This window comes from Peromyscus leucopus, chromosome 15 (genome assembly GCF_004664715.2).
Source record: "Peromyscus leucopus breed LL Stock chromosome 15, UCI_PerLeu_2.1, whole genome shotgun sequence".
In the NCBI taxonomy this organism is placed as follows: domain Eukaryota; kingdom Metazoa; phylum Chordata; class Mammalia; order Rodentia; family Cricetidae; genus Peromyscus; species Peromyscus leucopus.
The window spans coordinates 53,068,084-53,090,474 of NC_051076.1; the positions used below are offsets into that span (position 1 = coordinate 53,068,084).

Here is a 22,391-nt window from a genome sequence, read left to right on the forward strand (position 1 = left end):
CACAGAGAGAATGGTAGGATAGATGGGAAGCTTCATCTCAGGAAACAGGGCCAAGTTTGTGCACAGTGTAAAGGTAACTGTCCTGCTCCAGCCTTAACCTACCACAGGGGCCTTATCCCAAAAGAGGGAAACTCCAACCGAACACAGCCTCTTTCCTTCCTCCTAGGGAGCTGTTCACAAGCTGTTCTCCAAGGGAGCCTGGCTGCCTTGTTCTGTTTCCCTGGGGTGGCTGAGTGTACAAGGAAGACTTTAGAGCCTGCTCACCAGGGCTCCCAGCTCACCCTGTAATCCGCTGTACCCCATTCTTCCAGGATCTGCAGTGAGGACATTGAGTGCAGTGGGCTGACCATCCCCAAGGCTGTGCAGTACCTAAGCTCCCAGGATGAGAAGTACCAGGCCATCGGGGCCTATTACATCCAGCACACCTGCTTCCAGGACGAGTCCGCCAAGCAACAGGTAAACGGCCGTCCACCTTCCCCGCTGCTAGGTCCTGAGTGTGCCAGCCTGGCCCCACATTTGGAGATGAGTGGCAGCAGGTGTAGTTGGTTCCCTTTCATGGCACCCAGCCACCAGGAGAAGAAGAACTCCTGGCAAGATCAGAGCTGCATCTTAACCTGTCGAGTAATGCCCTCCTCCTGAGTGGACCTTAGACAGGTGTATGTATCCCACTGGCCATGTGAACATTTCCTACAGAGTTATAAAGAAACAGCTATCCACCTGACACAGTGTACCAATGACAGACCAGAGTACTGATCCCACCAAGATACACCCTGGCATATCAGTGACTTTCTTGGGTTTATTTACAGAGCAGGGATGATGAGTAACTTACAAGAGCATCAGTGACCCCCAAAGCAAGTCTCATCCCAGCACAGATAAAAAGATGGAATGCCCCCTCTCTTCATCTAATCTTTCATATTCTCTATACTCTATCACCTCCAAGACCTGAGACCACAGGAGCTTACGCAACTTAGGCAGAATTATATCTCTCTGGGAGGGAGGTGTGGGAAGGGGTGGCTGAAATCTCAGGCAAAGCTCTAATGATTCTCTCCATCCCCTCCTAATAACAGGCCCAATCTTTCTCTTTTACTCTGCATGTGTGTGCGTGTGTGCGTCTGTGTGTCTGTGTGTGCATGCACGCACACAGGTGCATGTGTGAGCACATGTGAGTATGTGTATTTACACAGTGATCAGAAGACAACTATCAGGATTCAGTTCTCTCCCACTGTACGAGTCCTGGAGATGACCAGGATTTGAACTCAGATCATCAGGATTTGTGGCAAGCTCTTCCATCCACTGAGCCATTGCCCCAGCCCCCAGCAAACACCATCTTGAGGGTCTCTTAGAAGCAGTTGCAGCTGCTGTGAAGAAGATAATAAGAGCTGTTACACTAGGAGGCTTGTGTTCTACAACAGTCATGGAAGAGACCCACGGATCAATGACAGCCATGAATTTCCCAGAAATCCCCTTCCTCAGATTCCACTCAAGGATATGACTATTCCACCCCCCCATCCCCCGTCTCAACTCCCTCCCTCCCAGCTCTTTCCCTCAGTCAAAAACAAGGTTCGTTTCTGCCTCCCACGCTTGGCTGTTGGCCAGCTAGGAAAACACCTACAGAACACAGTGCAGCCATGTATGCCACAAGTGGCTTCCTAGAAGCCTGGGGTAGTTTTCATCCAAATTTCGGCCGTAGGAGAGTTTCTGTGGCACCTCCAGTGCATCTGTGTCCCCTTAGGATTCTGAAGCATGGCAGTCCATCTTCTCATCTGGTCTTTAGCATACTTCAGAAGAGGGAAACAGGGCTCCAGACTTGCTAAGGGCCTCGAGTAGGATATGAGAGAGCTAGGCTCTGAATTCAGGTCTTTGGCTTTCTTGTCTGGGTCAGTTACCATTAACTCATTGCTGTTTATCTGTTGTGGTTGGCTTGTGTGCTTCTGAACTGATTTTTTTTTCCCCTGAGAAACAGCTGCTTTTGAATAGAGAATAATTGTCTCAGCCTCCCTCCTTGAACAAGCAATAATGTGAGCGACTCTCTCGGCAGGTCTATCAGCTGGGGGGCATCTGCAAGCTGGTGGACCTCCTCCGCAGCCCCAATCAGAATGTCCAGCAGGCTGCTGCTGGCGCCCTGCGCAACCTGGTGTTCAGGAGCACCACCAATAAGCTGGAGACCAGGAGGCAGAACGGGATCCGTGAGGCTGTCAGCCTCCTGCGGAGAAGCGGGAGCACGGAGATCCAGAAACAGTTGACCGGTAGGCTGTTACAGTGGAGAAACCAGGGTGGGGACTGGGCAAGGCGGCAGAGTGCGTCCGGGGCCGATCCTTCTAGGCTAGGCTAAGGTATGGCTGTATAGGTCTCACTGGGCTACAGTGTGGGAGTTCAGTGGTACTGGCTCCAACTGGAGTAGTGGCATCCAGGTGACGGCCTGAGATGGTGTACACTCTGCACACGACATCTTCAAGACTGGGGTGCAAGGGAAGGAGCCTTACGTAGACGGCAGTGACATTTGCAGGTGATGGAAGGGAAGCCAAGCCAGTGGAGCAGGGACTAGCGGTCTTAAAGGATGACTGACCTTACCCTGTATTCACAAAGTACATGAAGTATTCAAGGTGGGGTACAGGACAGAGAAGTCACCGTCAAGACTGGGAAGACAAGAATGTTCAGAGTAACAATGGATAAAAATTTCTAGACCGACCTCCATGGTCGATACTTTCCATGTATTGTTTCAGATGGAAAACAGAGGATGTTAAGCACTTCCAAGTTCCAAGATAAATGGTTAAAACCACTGATCAACCAACTATATTGTAGGAAGCTTTCGTGTGCATAATTTTTACCTAGACAGGGGACGCTGAGATATTCCCAGACCTCAAAGAACCTGCAGTCCCCAAGGGCACTGAGAATGGGATCACCAGGGAGTCAGACAATGCGTCTGATGGGCCAAGCCCACTTGGAAGGTAGCCATTGGCTAGAGCCCAAGCTAGGGGCAGCACCATCAGTCCCGTCATGTTGAGCTGACCATGTCTGTGTCCAGGGCTGCTCTGGAACCTGTCTTCCACTGACGAGCTGAAGGAGGAGCTGGTGGCCGATGCTCTACCTGTTCTGACTGACCGGGTCATCATTCCTTTCTCTGGCTGGTGTGACGGCAACAGCAACATGTCCCGGGAGATGGTGGACCCTGAGGTCTTCTTCAACGCCACGGGCTGCTTGAGGTGTGAGAAGAGGGCATGTAAAGTCTTTTTTGCCCAGGGCCCTTCCATAGTCAGCCTCCAGGTCAGCCAACATTCAGCCAGAGTAGAGAACATAATGCTCATCCCTAGCCCTGCTTTTTGTGGGCTGGTTCCAGAACAAAGGGTCAGGTATCACCACTGTCTCTGAGTCTGGCTGTGTCATGAAACCACCTCAGAGGATCTAGACGGCATCATTGGGAGTCTAAGAGTGGAAAAGCCTGCATTTGAATACCCAAACTGATTCAACTAAATCCCCTCCTCCGCCCTCAGGGGGGAAAAATGTATTTCTTGTGCTATCTTGAAGAGCATTCTTTTATACAAAAGTCTGCTGACTGGCTGCTCATGAGTCACCTCCTGCCGGAGTGCTGAAACCGTTTGCCGTGTTCATTGGCATGGAGATGGTGCTGCCATGCCCAAAGTTGTTTGAGATCACTGCAGGGTGTGGCAGAGCCCTGGTGGGATCTGGGTGTGCTGCGGGGTGGGTGCTGGCATGGAGCAGGGAACCATGGCACAAGTTCCCTCGTCAGGTCTCATTTGCTGTAATGGGAGTTTGTCCCCCCGGAACTCCAAAGAATTGGCAGAATAGGGGCGAAGTTGATACGTGCTGCTGTGTCTCAGCTTGCACATCTCCCCGCCAGCCTCCAGCCACAGCTTCCGGAGGGCAAAGAGGCTGGGCAGATGAAAAGCCAGAGTAATTAAGGACTTTATGGGGCCACACGGCTCCTGAATGTGACAACACATGCACGCACGCACGCACGCACGCACGCACGCACGCACATCCTATACGTGCACCATACGCACCACCTAGGTCAGGAGGACCCACAGTGCTTGGGAATGAACGCAACCTTTACAGGAGGTAACTACATCTGAACCCCACGTTAACACACACACACACACACACACACCCCTGCTAGTTCTGGTCCAGCACCCCTCAGCTCTGCTTTGCTCAGGCAAAAAGAGCATGCTAGCATGCCGCCCCTTCCAATTTCTGTCCTTCAAATGGCCACTAGAGGGCAGGAGTGGGGCTGTCAGATGCGGTGGCGCCATTGAGAGTCTTGTGTCGGGGACTAAATGACAAACTATGAAAACCGAGTTCAGAGGAGACCCCCTGCAGCCAGGGCCAGGCAGGCAGATATGGCTAAATGATTTCTTCTCCTTCTCTCCTTTTTCTTTATTTTCCTCTCTCCCCTTCTCCCTTACTCCTGTGACAACTTCCAAATTCTGCTCCGTGCTCTCTGCTGGCCCCCACTGCACCCCGGCCCTCCTGCCCTGCCCTCCCATCACCCCCCCTGCATCCTCCTCCTCCCTGGTTCTCTCCTGCAGGAACCTGAGCTCAGCTGATGCTGGCCGCCAGACTATGCGGAACTACTCAGGGCTCATTGACTCCCTCATGGCCTATGTCCAGAACTGTGTGGCTGCCAGCCGCTGTGATGACAAGGTGAGGGTACGGGCCCTGGTGACACCTCTGTCTCCCACCCTGTTGTCTCTGACCACAGCTGCAAAGCCGAGGGCCACATACTTAAGTCGGGGACTCTCCCTGGTCCTGACGTTTCTCTCTCTGAGAACCCATGAGTCAGGTTACACTTTCTGGATGCTTGTGGAATCTGCCCAGGGACAGGACAGGAGCAGAGGGAGGGAAAGTGGAGGGGACATTTAGAACATGTAAGTGCTCCCTGCTTGAGCTCAGGGGCCACCCTGTTATTGTGGTGCTGAGCCCATAAAAGTGCTCCCAGGACCCCATGTCCTTTCCAAGATGTAACTCCTTCCAGTATCCCCAGAAAAGCCATTGGCAAGCTCCCCTCCTGCATTCTCTAGACTTCTGGATGCAGCAGCATGAGCAAATTGAAGGGACAGTTCTTGGAGAAAAGATGAACTGGAGGCTAGGACACTTCCTCAACAGCTGGACAGTGGCTCAGGACACAGTGAGGTCTAGTCCCCACACCCAGGTCACCAGGAAGGTCAATGGAGGGAAATTTTTATCTCTTGCTTCCTTCCTCTAAGAACAGCCTTGTCATTAAGCTGCAGGAAAAGTGCTTTTTTCCCCTTTTTCCTGCTCTGTGTACATCCCTTGTACCCAGACAACCCTAAGCAATAGAAGCCAGACTCACCCTGACCCCAAAAGGGACCATGCCCTTAGCCTGGAGGCTCACCACAAGCAAATGGCAGCTGTGGACTCCAATGCTTCTGTGAAGTCCTGGGTCCCAGGTCTCGTTGTTGGTATGCACATAGCATCTTTGATGTTGGGGGCTGAGGGTTGACCATGGGAAGAGGGGACAGGAAAGACAGTGGTGACTAGATGCTTTTAAAGCCGGAAGGAACTGGGACTGCTTCTAAAGGAAGTCGCTTTAGAAAGGGGGAGACTTTCAGTCTTCAGGCCCACACGTGGTCTGTAGCAGTGGTCACCACTGCTTGCTGTGTGTGTTACGTGCAGGGCCCCAGGGTTGGTTTTCCTTCCGTACAATCGCTTCTCAGTAACCATAGACGTTGGTCCAGATTCCCACACACACTCGAGCCCTCCTATAAAATGAATGGTATTTGAATATAACCTGTACGCACTCCTTCGTACACTTTCAATCATCCATAGGTTATTTATGAAACCTAATGCAATATAAACGCCAAATGAATAGTTATTAATAATGCCAAGAAAGAAATCTATACTCAGGAATACCTTGTGTGTGTGTTTTTTTAAATAATTTCAATTTGGGGTTGGTTCATTCTGTGGGTGTAGAATGGGGGCCCAGTACCTACTCTCCCCCACTAGACAAATAGGTGAGAATAGTCCATTTTACACCTGAGGGAGCTGAGGCCCATCAAGGCGAGTCATCATAGAGGTACCAAGAGCCAGGAGGTGGCTGACAGAGACAGGAATGGGAACTAGTTCCCAGGGTGTGCCTGAGAGATCTTTCCCGACTTACAATGGCGCAGGCCACTGCGAATACTCCGGGTGGGTGGCAGGCCCAGAAGTCTGTTGGGACCGGACGGAACTTTTCTTTTTTTCTTTTTCCTTTTTTTCTCTTTCTTTCTTCTTTCTTTCTTTTCTTTTTTCTTTTTCTTTTCTTTTTTCTTTCTTTTCCTTTCTTTCTTTTCTTTTTCTTTTTCTTTTTCTTTCTTTTCTTTATTCTTTCTTTTCTTTTTCTCTTTTCTTTTCTTTACGCACTCCTTTGTGCCCGCAGTCCGTGGAGAACTGCATGTGTATCCTGCATAACCTCTCCTACCGTCTGGATGCCGAGGTGCCCACCCGCTACCGCCAGCTGGAGTACAATGCCCGCAACACCTACACTGAGAAGTCCTCTACAGGCTGCTTCAGCAACAGGGGTGACAAGATGATGGTGAGCAGGGGGGCCACTGCAGAGGCGGGGCCCACTGCAGAGGCGGGGCCCACTGCAGAGCGGGCCACTGCAGAGCCGGGGCCCACACCCCAGGCACCCACCAGGTCCACCTCCCCGCAGCCCTCTTCTCTAGGAGCCAAAAAATGCCCTAGAGGACAAGCCCATGCAAAGCCTTGTTCTTGGCAGCACACGACAGTCCTGCTGCCTCCTAGAGGGCACAGAGGACCCTTGGAGGCTGTAGGAGTCCAAACCACCCAAGGGCGAAAGCTGGAGGCCCCTTTCTGTGGGCCCCCATTCCTCTCGTTACATAATGGGGAAACCGTCCTTGTCTTCCCCTGACCTCTGAGGCTGAGGAAACAATAGAACTCTTACCATCTTGGGCAAGGGATCCCACCACCTCCTGAGCCTCCCAAGAAAGGTGCTGTAGATGACAGTCGGGATGCAGAAGTCAAGCTCCAGGCCAGCCTGGAGATCCCAAGGTAGCTGAAATTCTCAGCACCATGCTGCCAAACCTAGCGTGGCCTTACATAATTGGGGGCTCAGGGATGAAGCTCCCCTGGAGCACACTTCCTGAGATGCTGCCCAGAGACCCTCTAGAGAACAGTGGACCAGTCCCTCGTTTGGGGGAGCTCTGGAATGTGCAGAGGAAAAGGGGTCCAAGGAACAGTCTTCTCCCATCCTTCCCCGCAGAATCCACAACCTGGGATTGGGGGAGAGGTAGAATGCTTGGGTATGCTACATCACCAGGTCCCTCACTGCCCGCTGTCTGTCTGCAGAACAATAACTATGACTGCCCCCTTCCTGAGGAGGAGACCAACCCCAAGGGCAGCAGCTGGCTGTACCACTCCGATGCCATCCGCACCTACCTGAACCTCATGGGCAAGAGCAAGAAAGATGCCACCCTAGAGGCCTGTGCCGGGGCCCTGCAGAACCTGACAGCCAGCAAGGGGCTGGTGAGGAGGCTCCCTCTCCATTTCTCCAGCCCTCTCCCTGCATTTCCCGCCAAACCCTGTCCTTGCCCTGCCCGAGTCTCTCAAACGCATCTGGCTCTGAGTAAGCCTCGAGCTGCAGATGTGAGCATGCTGGACCCTGGGCTGACCACCAGAGCAGTGATGGGGGCAGACATACCTCTGCCCTCTGAGAACTCCTGGATAATGCCCACACTATAACTCTTGTCCTATGGTGCTGAACCACTGGGGCTCCGCGTGCATTCGGGGACAGAGACGAGGAGTTTGTTTAGGTAGAGAAATCCCCATGTGATGAACTGACAGATAAATAGGCACGGGCAGATTCAGAGGAAGCTGTGACTGAATCAGCCTTGGGGTTCAAGGTCATGATGATGCAGGGAAAGCCATAGAATACTGGGGGGTGACCAGTTATTGTTACCCAGATACACTCAGGACAGAAGAGACTTGGGGAGCAGTACACATGGACATCTTGAGGGTCAAGATCACCTCCGGTTCTTAGAGGAGGAGCCTGGGGTTCTCAAGGACACCAAACTGGCCTAGATTAGGTCACACCAGGATGTGGGTTTGCAGCCCAGAGAAGCTGGCTTGCCTGCAAGGGATCCCAGTTCTATCTCCATATTGACCAAGACCCCTTCTGAGCCATTTTGGTCTTGGGCAAGGCCACAGTAAATGTGCATTGGATTCTGTAGGGGTTGTGGAGTTTGAAGATAATTAGATGTTTTAAAATTGTCACATGCCCTTGGCCCCGGGGTTTCATGGAAACAGATAACTGCCCGAGAGAGGCATCTCACTGTGAGTGAGAATGGGACACCACCAGTCTAGACACTAATCCTGGGTCACCATGAGTGAGAGAAATCCTGGTCACCAGAGCTTCCAGTTGACCAGGCATGGGGACCGGCCAGGGGCAGGTGAAGCCTGGCTGTTCCATAGTCACTCGGGTCTGAGCAAGTTTGTTTCCTCCTAACTTTAAGGGTGAGAGAGAAAAGGCTCGGGGTTTCTTTACTTGGGGTTATCTGCCTCTCTACTAACCTTGGTGCCCGGAGGCCACAGGTCAGCTCCTCCCTGGGTCTTTTCTCTCAGATGTCCAGTGGTATGAGCCAGTTGATTGGCCTTAAGGAAAAGGGCTTGCCCCAAATCGCCCGCCTCCTGCAATCCGGCAATTCAGATGTGGTGCGGTCCGGGCCTCTCTGCTGAGCAACATGTCCCGCCACCCTGTGCTGCACAGAATGATGGGTAAGATGCCTGTCCTCCACCTACGACACACAGGCCTGAGTTCTCTAGAGCCTCCTAGGGGATCAGCCTCAATGGATTCCATAGTATGAGGATGCTGAGGGGAATTTGGTCCAAGAGAGGTATGGGAGTAAGAGGGAATTGTCACTTGATGGGTGGATCTACAGAAATCCGTGGGCCCTGTGGGTCCTTGAGGGACTACCTTGCTTGCTGCCTGGCAGAGAACTATGAGTACTGAGGGCCTTGAGGGAACCCCTCTGCCAATCCAAGGCAATCCTGACCCCATCCTCCAACTCCTTTTTTATCTCTAGGAAACCAGGTGTTCCCAGAGGTAACCAGACTCCTCACCAGCCACACCGGCAACACCAGCAACTCTGAAGATATCTTGTCCTCAGCCTGCTACACTGTGAGGAACCTGATGACCTCTCAGCCTCAGATGGCCAAGCAGTACTTCTCCAACAGCATGCTCAACAATGTCTTCAACCTGTGCCGCAACAGGTGGACGGACGGACAGACGGAGGAGGGACCCACTTCCCCTCCCCACACAGGAGCTCCCAGGGAGCAGAGAATGTGCCCAGGGGAGGCAGGGGCAGCCCGAGGAAGACATTCTAGAAGCTAATGCCGAAGGGCTGTTGCTTCAGACTCCCGTGGAGGGGACAGAGTAGTATACTTCTTAACTGGGGGACATGCGGGGCACTAGGCTGTCCAAGGTTCAGCAGGAAGCATAGAAGAGTGAGATCTAGTTGTATGAGAACTTTTCCCTGCTTCACGGGGCTCTCTCTTCACCCAGAACTCTAGGGTGCCTCCAGATGGGCCGGGGTGTGAGATGCGCCCCTTGGATAACGGCTCAGGCTCACTGCCTCCATTAGGGTTCCTCTTTCATGCACTCAGGGCCTCCCCACATCTCTGGACCCTAAAGGCGGGTAGGGTGGGGGGTGGCCGGGGAAGGGGTGTTCCCGTGCCGTAGGGACTTTGATCTCACACCCCATTTCCACCTGTGTAGCGCCTCACCTAAGGCTGCAGAGGCTGCCCGGCTGCTCCTGTCTGACATGTGGGCCAGCAGGGAGCTGCAAGGCATCCTCAGGCAGGTAAGAGCATACGCCCGCCCGTGGCCCTCCTGACCAGACTCTTCCCACACTTGCCCTGTGCTAAAGTCCCTGCAGATTGGGAAGGGAGGGAAAGGCTTGTGCACTCCCCAGAAGCACAGAGAGACCGACTCCAGAGGAGAGTCAGAAGCAGATGTGAGCAGCAGTGAGTGTGAGCAGGACTCTGACCAGAAGATCTGCCATGGGTGCCATGCAGGAAATGTGAGAAAAGCCCAGTGTAAGCGCACTTAGAGCAGTAGTTCTCAAAGTGTGAGTTGTGACCCCTTTGGGGGTCCCAAGGGCCCTTTCACAGGGGTCACCTAAGACCATCCTGCACATCAGATATTTACATTATGATTCATAACAGTTGCAAAGTTATAGTTGTGAAGTAGCAACAAAAATAATCTTATGGACGGGGGGGGGTCACCACAACGTGAGGGAATGTATTAAAGGGTCTCAGCATTAGGAAGATTGAGAATCACTGGCTTCAATCAAGGTGGCAAGAAGGGTGGACAAAGGGCACACCAGCCATTTGGGAACGTAGTATGTTCTAGAAAGGTCAGGGCTCAGTAACAGAACCCCTTCAGTTTCCACTCAAGAGTTTGCTCTTGTGCCTTCGGCTCTGGAGAGCCACTAGCCCTGTCCTCACTGTCTGAGACCTAGAAAAGCCAGGTGTGGTGGTACACACCTGTAATCCTTGCTCTCGGGAGGCAAAGGTAGGAGATTCAAGAATTCAAAGCCATCCTTGGTGTCTTAGGGTTCCTACTGCTGCGATGAAATACCATGATCAAAAAGCAGGTTGGAGGGGAGTCAGTCTCACACAGGGCAGGGACCTGGAGGCAGGAGCTGATGCAGAGGCCATGGAGGGGTGCTGCTTACTGGCTTGCTTCACATGGCTTGCTCAGCCTGCTTTCTTATAAAATCCAGAACCACCAGCCCAGGGATGGCCACACCCGTAATGGACTGGGCCCTCCCCCATTGATTACAAATTTAAAAAATTAGCGGGATCTTATGGAGGCGTTTTCTCAATTGAGGTTCCTTCCTTTCAGATAACTCCAGCTGTTTCAAGTTGGCATACAACTAGTCAGGACACTTGGCTATGTAATGAAGGGCTACATGAGACCCATTCTCAAAAATAAAGAACTCTTAATTCTTTGCAAACACAAATAGGAAACTCAAATGTGCAAGAGGAATTCCAAATGCAATTCACTAACGGCACTGATGTTCATGGCATTAGGGTATTTTTTAATCAGGTCCCTTGTGGCCTAGGCACACGTACACAGTGGTCAGAGCACACTGGTGTGTCCAGAGTCTAGATGAACCCACGGATGTTAAAGAAGTGGCTCCTGACCGGGCATCAAGCCCCCCACCCCCTGCTTCTCCCATGATGCATCGTGTGTTTGTTTCTCCTCTTACAGCAAGGTTTCGATAGGAACATGCTGGGAACCATAGCCGGCGCCAACAGCCTCAGAAACTTCACCTCCCGGTTCTAAGAAGAGGCTGTCCAAGCAAGTTCAGCTTGCAGGTGAGAACTGTCCTGCCCCATGGCCAGGGACATCTCCAGGCCCACCGTCGCAGCCGCCCAGAGAGGGTAGGCCTGTGCACTCTAGGGAGGTACATCCTTCGGCTTGGCAAGCAGTTGAGCTCTGACTAGCAGGGCAGGAAGGACAGCCATGTAGACTCCTAGCTGAGGACATGGCTGTCCCATCACAGGAAATTAAGGATATGTGGTGTTTTATTAACACTGGAAGGGCCCGAGCTCTGTGTAGGACTACTAAGTAGAACTGTGTAGGTTGCCCACTGCACAACCCAGGTGGTGCCACTCACGAGTGGGTTTTATAAAAGAGGGGGGAGGCGTCACACAGTGTCGTTCTGGGTTCAGTCAGTAAGTATAGCTTACTTTCTGTTCTTATTTTTTTATTCTTCTATTATTATTTTTTATGCGTATGAGCATCTTACCTACATGTATGTCTGTGCACTTTATGTGTGCCAGGTTTCCAAGGAAGCCAGAATAGGCCATCGGATCCTCTGGAACTGGAGTTACAGACCGTTGTGAGCCACCACATGGGTGCTGGGAATCAAACCCAAGTCCTCTGGAAGAGCAGCCAATGCTCTTAACCACTGAACTATCTCTCCAACCCCTCCATCCTTCTAAAACCCATTTTCATCCCGCACACACTTCGTGTGGACAAGCTTTGTTTCCAGTTGATGATTCTAGAGACCAGAAGCCCAAATCTAACACTCTGTCAAAGCTTTGTAAGCTGAACATTCTCTGGAATCAACTGGAATGCTTGCTACTCACACTCTGGCCTTCCATCTTGTCAATTCTGACTTGATAGCCCTTAAGTGGGATGTAGGAAAATGTTATTTTTAAATGGGTATCCAAGGGATTTCTCATGCAGAGAAGTCAAGAACCACAGATAAACATTGAAGCAGACACCTTTGGGAGGGTGTAAATGAGAAGCAGTGTACAGCATGGGCCAGACTTTCTGGTATAGCAAGGTCTCACTACATGTACCTCTGTATGTTGCGGTTGTTGGGGATTTAACCAAGGACCTCACACATTCTAGGCAAACACTCTACCACTACGTTCTAACCTCAATCCTCTTTTGCTTATATTTTATCTTGAGATAGGGTCTTCCTAAATCTCCCAGGCTAGCCTTGGACTTGCTCTGTAGCCTAGGTTGGCCTTAAACATGTGACCCTGCTGCCTTAGCCAAATAACTGACCATTGCAGGCACACACTACCATGTCCGCCTTTCAATATATCCTAACTTGACAGTTTCTCTTTCTAGAAAGACATGACCCAGCTCAGAAGACCTCAGGCCTTGAAGATGGGTTACCTGCTTCATCCTGTGCAGTATTTGGAGACATTCAGACGCAACCAAGAGCAACCTGAAAACTGTGGATGATGGAAATAATTTTTGATTCTTTTTTTTTTCCTTAGGGGATCTGGGAGGCAAGAGGGTTTGGGAGGTTGGGTGGGGGAACTTTCTTGAGTTAAAGGGGCTTACATCTGATGTCAATACTTTCTTCTCCGAGAAACAGTATATATATATATAAAATGTGTATAATGTAAGTATGTGCGTGCATGTGTGCGCGCGTGCATGCGTGTGTGTGTGTGTGTGTGTGTGTGAGTGTGTGTGTGTGTGAGTGTGTGTGTGTGTGTGTGAATGCCTAACAACATAACCAACAACTGCAACAGGTTAGGTACGCTGATTCTTTGCAGTTCACAGACAGCACAGAGAACTCTCCATGTCTCCCTTAAAGACAAGAGCCACATGCGTTTTGGGTTAACTGAAAGTATCGTGTGTCCAGACAGGGGCCCTTGCCGGTCAAGCCACAAAGAGTTCAGCAGCCTTTCTCTGCCTCTTCCCAGATGGCATGAGAAGGGGCAGTAGCCAGGGCTGAGGCTAATGTTCCCTCTTAAGAGGCAGATGGGAGCTCCAGAAGACGCAGGACGGTGTCACTTGCTTAGCTAGGGAACAGGAGCCGAGAGAGAGGCTCATCATTCTTTGGGGTTCTGCAGCCACATGCAGCCTTTAGCCAGCAGAGCCCCAGATTTCAGAGAGCCTGCAAGTATCTATTTCAGGAGAAAGAAAGCAAGAGTAGTGCCTGAGCTACGGGAACAGGTAGTTGTTCCCATCTTCCAGGGGGATTAGGGCGGGAACAGTTGGGGACCAGGTAGCTGCCTGTTCAGGCTTCTCACAGAACAAGGGAGGAGAACTGGAAATTATCTGTGATGTGCCTCAGACCCAGCCTGCTTAGTGTCGGGTGAGAGAGTGCTTGGGGGTCCCAGAGGCTGAAGGGGGGGAATTTGGGTGGATGGACCAGGAACAGAAAGTGTCCTGTTGGGCATCAGCCAGCCCACATCCTAGCCCTCAGCCATCCCTCTTTCTCCCGGAACCCTAATTGTCCTGTCTGTATTCTGTCCCTGTGAATCAAAGAGGCCTATCGGGGTGGAGGCAGCCAACCCCCCAAACTTTGCACTGCAGACAGTAGTAGCCAAAGAGCGCCTGAGAGAACCCCAAGAGTGGACCTGTCTGTGTCAAGGTCCCTAGGACAGAGAGTGGGATGGGGCAGAGCTGAGCCTCCCCAGGGCCTCTCATGTCTAGGCTGGCACCTCTCAGCTAGTGTGGTTAGATAAGAGTGATCAGGGCCACACCTCTCTCAAGGAGGATGTAGGGTGCTGCCTGGCCCACCCCTCTTCTTACTCCAGCAGTAAGACTGTAAAAAATCTCTTGTGGCTCAGGATAGCTTGGTAAAAGATCTGTCCACTGAGGATGGAGGTCAGATAGACGGGGACATCGTCCCTGAGAGGAGTCCTCGACTACCTAAGCCAGCGTGCGCTGGCACTCTGAATCTGCAACACCCTTCCCAGTTTGGCTCATGTTAGAATCTGCCTCCTGCCTTCTCCAGTATCATTGTGGGATGCTACCCCATTACACTGTCCTTGAATAGGTTTCTTTGGGATCTCCCTTGCCAGTCATTGGGACCCCAAACAATCCATTTCTTAAAACATGCCATTGGCACACTACTCTGTGCCAGGCGGTGTTCTACGGAGGCACTTAAGGTATATCAGTAAATGGAACCTCCCACGCCCCTGTCCCATAGAGTGTGTGTCCTCCCAGGGAGAAAGGGTACCCAAGTCCTGGGCTTTAGGAACCGTGCCCTTCTTAAGTAAGTTGGAGAAAAACATGTAGAACACCCAAGTCAGCCAGTGGAACTGTTACAGACCCCGAGCAACGCCCTCCCTTCGGCACGGTGCTCACTTCCTGAAGCCCAGGGGCTTAGTCTTCCTTTCCCTAGGAGGAAGGTTAGGTAGGCCTACCTTTTGCTTTGGGGATGAAATGGGTGCCCAGACACCCCGGAGCCAGGCCTGATGATGGTAATTTCCTCCATGATTTCAGGCTGGCCAGGTGGGCTGGGCCCAGCTCATGCCTGTCACTCAAGAAGGGTAAAATTAACGGGGCTTATGGATACATTCCTAGAAGCAGGGAATAAGAGGCTGGCTGGACTTTATGTATCCCAGACCTGTCTTAGTGTTTTAATTCGAATTTGCTTCCTATTTCCATGCCTAAAACAAGTTACAATTGAGGACCATTAAGAAAGGCCTTCCCTGACTTTGGGATTTCCTGTGAGAGATCCAACTATTGGCCACCAGCAGCCACCCAGATCCCACACCTCTTCTAAGGACCCAAGAGGACAAGGATGGCCTGTGCATGTCCACTCAGCTCCCGGCTGGAGCTCTGGGCTTGTGGTGTCTGGGAATCTCCCTCCAGCCTTTCTCTCCTGGCTCTGTCTTGTGTGAGAACCTTGTGCCGGCCAGACCCTGTTTCCTTGTATGATACACCATGTATTTGCTTTGTTGAAATATAGGAAATCAATAAATTGCTAGTGTTTCTTTGAATATTTTTTCAAGCTTTGTATTATTTGGGTTACTATTAAGGGGTGAAGGGCCTTCTTCTCTCCAGCGTCTCCTCTTACTGACTACACATCAGGCAAGGATTGAAAATGTCACCCAAGGGCTGAAAATGTCACCCAAGGAGATACCTGCTCCACTGCAGTTCATGTGAACACCGGGGTGCTGGGCTGCAGTCCTCATCTGCAGATAGGTGGGGCTTAGGAGGGAACACTTCTGATTGATGTCACCCAGGTTACAAGTGGGAAAGTCATTCTGAGCACAACCCCATCCATCCGGGCAGAATTCTGTGGGGAAGGAAATTTCAAGGGGGAAGACCCAGGGATTCATGTTTTCAGAATGCCCATGCTGCATGGGTTCCATGTTAGCCGCTGGAGAGCTGCGAACACAGGGATATGGAAGTCCCCTGGCATGGTGTGGGCTGAGGCCCATCATCATCCGTGAGAACCAGGGATGTCTGGGTTGAGAAGGGGAGATGCTAATCCATGGAGGGGAGCTTTTTCCATCCTGGAAGGATGATGACTAACAAGGCCTCCATTAGAGCATCCTGGGATATCATGGTGTTTGGTAATGGCACCACTCAGGAGATAATTGTGGCTCTCTGTGACCCACACCGTTAGATGTGCTAGGCTGGGGTTTCTGGAAATGCTTTGGGACCTACAGACTTATACTGGCTGCAAAAAGCAGGTCAGATTACAAAATCAGTAAGTGCCATCTTTATGCATGCTTTAAAATACAACTTGGATGCTGGGCGGCAAGTGGTGCACACCTTTAATCCCAGCAATCAGGAGGCGGAGCCAGGCGGATCTCTGTGAGTTCGGGGCCAGCCTGGTCTACAGAGCGAGAGCCAGGACAGGAACCAAAACTACATGGAGAAACCCTGTCTCAAGAAACAAAAAACAAACAAACAAACAAACAAAAAATACAACTTGGAGATCGAAATCACACAATTTACAATGCACACAGCTCTGACCCTCTTCAAACTGAACAACACCCAGACCAAGAAATGGTACAGGACCAGCCCTCAAGCCTTCCTCATGGCTCTCCTCTTTCTATCCCACCATCAAGGAGAGCATGGCACTGCCCTGACTTCTAACACCTTATTTTAATTTTTCCTTTTGAACTTCATATAAAGGGTGCCAATGCTAAATCCATCCTGTTTTTCATTCTAGCTTTAGCTCAGTAACATGTGGGTAAGATTTATCCATTCCTGATGCATGCCTGGTTGGTGCTGTTCTGCTGCTCCTGTGCCACGAAGCACAACGCCACACGGCATTGCCGTCATTCTGACATCTTCATGTACACATGCTCGGAAGCAAATTATAGATTCATTGTCTCACTTTCCCAGAACCACTACATATTGGGAAATCGTAACCGTGGAGAAAGTCAGTGTTATGCTTGAGGTGGGTACAGGTGTGCCAAACGACTATAAATGTAAAGTCCCAATTCAGCTGTCCTGGACCAAAAAGGTGACGGGCCTTTCGGGGGGTCAGGCTGATGAGTGTGGGAGGGTCTTGGCTCCAGGATTGGATGGACAAGAGCAAAGGGACACCAAGGACACAGGACATCTGAAAGGTGAGAAGGAAAAGGCTTCAAAGACCTGGAAGCCGAGTGTCTCAGAGCCCATGTCCACACATGTCCACATGCCTGACCTCAAAGCTACCTCCTCTTGTTCCTTCTGCAACTTACCTGGTAGGGGGCGGCTGGACACCCCAGGAATCAGGGAACTAAAGCATCAGTCTTTAAAAACAATGCCTTCTGCTGCCAGCACAGCTGGAGAAGGGTGAACAGAGGTTGGGCAACAGTCTTCTTTGAAGAGCCACACAATGACCCTTTCACTTTCAGAGCCCCGAGGCACTGTTTTCTGTCTGGAGCTGCACTTCTCTTTAGTAACCCGGGCAGAGCACGGGTATCAAATTCCGATCAATAGTTTCCAATCAATAGGAAACTGAGAGATGGTAGCCAGCTCCAAGTCACACAAGGAGTTTACGGAAGTACCAAGCCTGGATCAGACCCAGGACTCCTGGGTCCTGAGTATCAGAACATGAGAGGAGGCAGCCAAACTGCACACTATCAAATCTCCAGTGAATCAGGGTTCACAGAGCCTTGAGACCGCGTAGGCTTGCACATCCTATGAGGGGTGGTTGCTGTGCAGACATGCAGGAGAATAAGAGTTCTGATTCACAGACTGTCTATCGGATGCCAGGAACTGCTACAAGCATCATCCAGTCTAGAGCTGGCAGGTTTGGTTGGTTAGAACATGGAGCTAATGAGCCAAGGGCTTCAAGGCAAGAAATGTCTCCTTGACCCCAGCACGTATTCCCCACCCTGGCTAGTCATCCTGCGGACACCTGCTGGGTCAGCCTGTGTGTATGCCCCTGAGAGATGGGTTGGCCATCTTGAGGATGCCTGTGGAAGCTGAGGAGCCTGTGACAGGGGATCAGCAGAGAACCCCACTCTTTAGGCTTCTAACATGTTAGTGTTTCCTTTAGTCAACCAGTAAGAAATTTCACACTTGTGGGGTATGTACTTTAGATGGTAGTGTGTTTGCCTAGCATGCACAAAACCCTGGGTTCACTCCATACCCCTGCAGGAAACTGGGTGTGGTGGTATGTACCCACAATCCCAGCACTGGAGAAACTGAAACAGGAGGATTGTGCATTCAGGACCAGCCTGGTCTACAAAGTAAGACTCTGTCTCCAAGCAAACAAACAAACAAACAAAACAAAATAAAAGCTTCAATACTGATGAATTAGTAAATAATTTTTAAGATTCGTTTCTGCTGGGCATAGTGGTAATTATCTGTATTCCAACATTCCCCACTGCTTAGGTCATCCTTAACTACAGAATGAGTTTGAGGCTAGCCTCGGCTACAGTGAGCCCATGTATGTAGCTCTGGATCCTCTGAGACTCAGACTCCTGCACTCTGGGACCCGTGTTTTCCTGGAGGACAGTTAAGCTGCAGACAACAGATAGAGACTTGACTGCCTGATCTGTGACCGTCAGAAGAGTGAACATGGACACGGACAGACAGACACTACAAGGCTGGTCCGACCATGCCCACATCGCTCATTCACAGTTCAGAGAGGCAGAGAGGCTAAGCAACTGGAACCAGGGGAACTCCGAGGAACCATGTGGTTATGTGTGTATGTAGGGTCTTGTAGTATTGTTTAAGAAGGAGGAGAGAGAGAGAGAGAGAGAGAGAGAGAGAGAGAGAGAGAGAGAGAGAGAGAGAGAGAGAGAGAGAGAGAGAGAGATGGGGAGGGGAAAGGAGGGGAGAAGAGAGAGGGGAGAGAAAGGATTTCTTCACACTGGCTGTTTCTCTTGACTTGTGTCCTGGGAACGTGACTGTCACCTGCCAGGCAAGCCCTGAAGACTCTTCTGTCTGCGACCTGGATATGGATCAGTTCCAAAGGAAAGACCTGGAAGCGGATGGCGAGCCTAGCATGCCACCTCCTCGGCTGGCACCTGTGATAACAGCCCCACCCACCACATCCTGCCAAGGGTCCAGCTATCTGCTTTGTTAGGACTGGCTCAGTCCCAGGAACACTCAGAGCCAAGCAGAGCGAACCAGGCAGGACCAGTTCCGAGTGTGTGTGTACACGGTGTGTGTAGTGAGAACTAGACTCAGAAGCGGCCCGGAGGCAGGCTAACTGGGAAGGGATTTTCTCAATTTCAAAAGGGGCTGTGGAGAATGGTTTCCGATTTTTGCCTAGAAAGGGTTTCTGGAGGACCAGAGCCTTTTCCCAAGGCGTTTCTTGAATTAAAGAAGGAAAGATGAGAAGCAAAGGATTGGGGCACAGGCGCTCATCCTTGTCTCAAACCCAGGTAGCAGAGCTCAGGCTCGGTATGGATTACCATGACAAACAGGACTCTTCTTGTAACCCTAACATGCGTGTCTAAGAAGAATACATCCAACAGACTGGTCTTAAGTGTCCCAAGTTCTAAAGAGGTTTTAGGACATTTGGGCCAGGCCTTTCTTAACAAAAACCCGAGGGCTTTTAAACCAGAGCTGATGAAGAGGAGCAGGGGACCATGTAGAGCAGAAGAGAGACCCACAGACTGGACACCTGGCCTGTGCCAGTGAGAAGGAACTGTGAGCGAAAGCCGAGGTGAAGCAGGAGGCCGAGACGCAGGGGCAGGCAAGGGCATCCACAGATGGAGAGCTACCCCATCTGGGTCAAGTGATGCCGAGGAGCGTGTAGGAAGGATGGAAGCTGGGCCCTGGCCTTATGATTCCTTCATTTTTACTCTCTCCTCCTCTGAGTATAGATACAGTGGAATGCACAAACCTTAAACACATCATGCCAGGCATCTCTCAAACTCACACATGTGTGCAACCCAAAGTCCATGTCATCACCTCAGAAAATGCTTCTCACATGCTCCCAGTCAGTGCCCTCCCCAGAAGCAACGCTGTTCTGTAGTTCTGACGTTCTCTCCCTCTCCCTCCTGCCTCCCTTTCTCTCTCTCCCCCTCCCCCTCCCTTCTCTCCCCCCCCCCCTTGAACAGCCTGGCTAGATGCTTATCTATTTATCTCATTACCAATTTCTACCTGTGCTAATTTTCTGTCTGTTCCTTATTATTTCTCCTGCTTAATTTATTTTGCCTTTTAGCCCCCTAGATTTTTGTTTGGTTTGGTTTTTTGTTTTCTGTTTGTTTGTTTTGAGACCGAGTCTCTCTCACTTTGTAGACCAGGCTGGCCTCTAACTCAGAGAGATCTGCCTGCCTCTGCCTCCCGAGTGCTGGGATTAAAGACATGTCCTGCTGCCGCCGCCACCCAGCCTTTTCTAGATTTTTTAAGTAGAGACTTAGGTAATTGATTTTGGGCATTCCAAGCACTGTTTTAGATGCACTTTGATACATACTGGTTACTTCTTTTGTGGGTTATTGAGAAGAATGTTACTTACTTTAAACATTTGGAAAATTATACATAGTTTTTATTTATTCATTATAGGCAAAGAACATATTCCCTATTCTGTATGATTTCAATTCATCTAAATACATTGAAACGGTCAATTTATTTCATGTCCTGACATATTTTCTCAGTGAGTGAATTGTGTACAGTTGTAAAACACATTTGCTGTGTATTCATTGAGTGTACGCACATATCTGCTTGCTATGATTTCCCAGTGGATGTCGTCATCAAATGTCCTTGGTTCTGACGGCTTTTTTTGGGGTTTTTTGGTTGCATGTTTGGTTGGTTTGCTGGCTTGCTTTTTGTGTCATTAGCAAATATATTCATTATGCAAAATTATGGGTTTATTGCTGACCTCTTCATACTTATATATCATGTACTTTGCTCATTTTCACCCCCATATCACTCCATTTCTCTGTCTTGTTCCTTCCCACTAGTTCCCATCTTCTTCCTAGACAGATAGTCTCGTGTGTGTGTGTGTGTGTGTGTGTGTGTGTGTGTGTGTGTGTGTTCTAGATTTTTGCATATGAGAAAACATACAATAATTGTCATGCTGCATCTGGCTTATTTCCCTTCGCACAATGATCTCCAGTTCCATCCGTGTTCCTGCAAATCGTATCATTTCATTACAGCTGAATAAAATGCCATTGTAGTGCTGGCAAGATGGTTCACTGGGTAAAGGTGCTTGCAGCACCCACATAACAAGCCAGATAGGAGCAGGGGCTCCTGTAACCCCAGTGTTGTCAGGGGCGGGGACAGAAGGACTCCTGGAGCCTGCTAACCGCCACCCTTCCTCCAAGTTCAGTGACAGACCCTGTCTTACAAAAAGAAAATGAAACCACGCTGATTCCAGGGGTCCGGGCCATCACTTGGGGCCATGTTGGTGTCTGAGGACCATACTGCCACTGGGGTCATGCCAATCTGGGTGGCCTTCGCTTCAACATGGGGCCAGGATGGCATCCAGACCTGGGGTGCTGCCGAGGACCATGTCTGGCTCAATGGTCCCTACTACAGCCGGGGTATGGTGGTATTTTATTTGTACTGAAATGTGATTTTAATTGTATGTTAATAAATAAAGTTGCCCGGGGGTCAGACCTATTAGAGCCATAGCAAGAGCATGGCGGTGGTGGCGCATGCCTTTAATCCCAGCGCTTGGTAGACAGAGCTATGTAGATCTTTGTGTGTTCAGGGATACAGCCAGCATTGGAGACACACGCCTTTAAGACCTGGAGGGCTGTACTTAAAGGCAGTGACGAGGCAGTCACGTGTTTGGGTTTACAACCAATGAGAAGGCAGAACAGAAAGACTATATTAAAGACAAACACACAGGAAGTAACTCTCTTTCAGAGAGGTAGGAGCACCACAGGAGGAAGGGTGAGATTTTAGCTCTGAGCTCTGACCTCTTGGCTTTCTCTTTTACATTGGTTCTGTGTTTCTTATTTAATAAGACGGTTGGTTACATTTACACTGAGGTCTGAGTGGAAGTAAGTGGCCCATGTTGCCACTAGGGCCCACATGGAGGCCTGGGGTCTGGGAAGCAACCTGTGGCCTTGTTGGTGTTCAAGGCCTATGCTACATCCAGAGCCATACAGATCTGGGTGGCCTGTGCTGCCACCAGGGGCTATGGTCTCATCTGGGCCCAGGCTGGTGCCAAAGGTCATATCTGGGTCAGTAGCCCTATAGTGGCCATGGTCTGGGTCGACATCTGTGGCTCCTGTTGCCCCCAAGAGCCATGTAGATGCCCAAGGTCAGGTCTTTATATCTCCTTTCCTTTCTCCTCCTCTCATGCTGGAACTGGGGTTCAAAATGTGATGGACCTCTCTTCATTGCTCCACAGATCAGTTTCTAGTCCCTGCTCCTCAGGTGCATCCATCCCTGTTGATCTGTGCTCAGGTTCAACACTTCTTTCATTTCAACTGTGAGCTTGAACCTGTCAGTGGACTTTTTCATTTTACATACACTTTTCAGCTTTAGAATTTCTATTTGGTTCTGTTTAATAATTTTTTACTTTTTAGAAATGTTCCTTTTACATTTACAAATGTTGTTTATTCATTAAATTTTTCTTCACATCTTCTAGCAAAATTATAATTTCTGTGTTTAAATTATCCAATTCCAATATTTAATTAGTTTGTTTCCTTTTATTTCAATTATGGAGCACATTCTCTTATTTATTTACTTATATTTGCTTGTTTGGTTTTTGGTTTTTGTCTGTTGGTTTGTT

The 22,391-nt window shown here is 50.2% G+C and overlaps 1 protein-coding gene across 1 annotated transcript in view; it reads left to right on the plus strand.

Moving 5' to 3' along the window:
* Nucleotides 1-15,243, plus strand: part of Pkp1 (plakophilin 1) — a 46,633-nt gene extending 31,390 nt beyond the window's left edge. The window contains 12 exon segments of the mRNA XM_028876493.2: nt 312-456; nt 2,039-2,246; nt 3,026-3,203; nt 4,545-4,659; nt 6,395-6,550; nt 7,327-7,503; nt 8,599-8,698; nt 8,701-8,751; nt 9,060-9,246; nt 9,752-9,836; nt 11,252-11,358; nt 12,629-15,243. Of these exon segments, the coding sequence (XP_028732326.1) occupies nt 312-456; nt 2,039-2,246; nt 3,026-3,203; nt 4,545-4,659; nt 6,395-6,550; nt 7,327-7,503; nt 8,599-8,698; nt 8,701-8,751; nt 9,060-9,246; nt 9,752-9,836; nt 11,252-11,326 (1,477 nt within the window). The 3' untranslated portion in view covers nt 11,327-11,358; nt 12,629-15,243.
* Nucleotides 15,244-22,391: the final 7,148 nt, after the last annotated feature.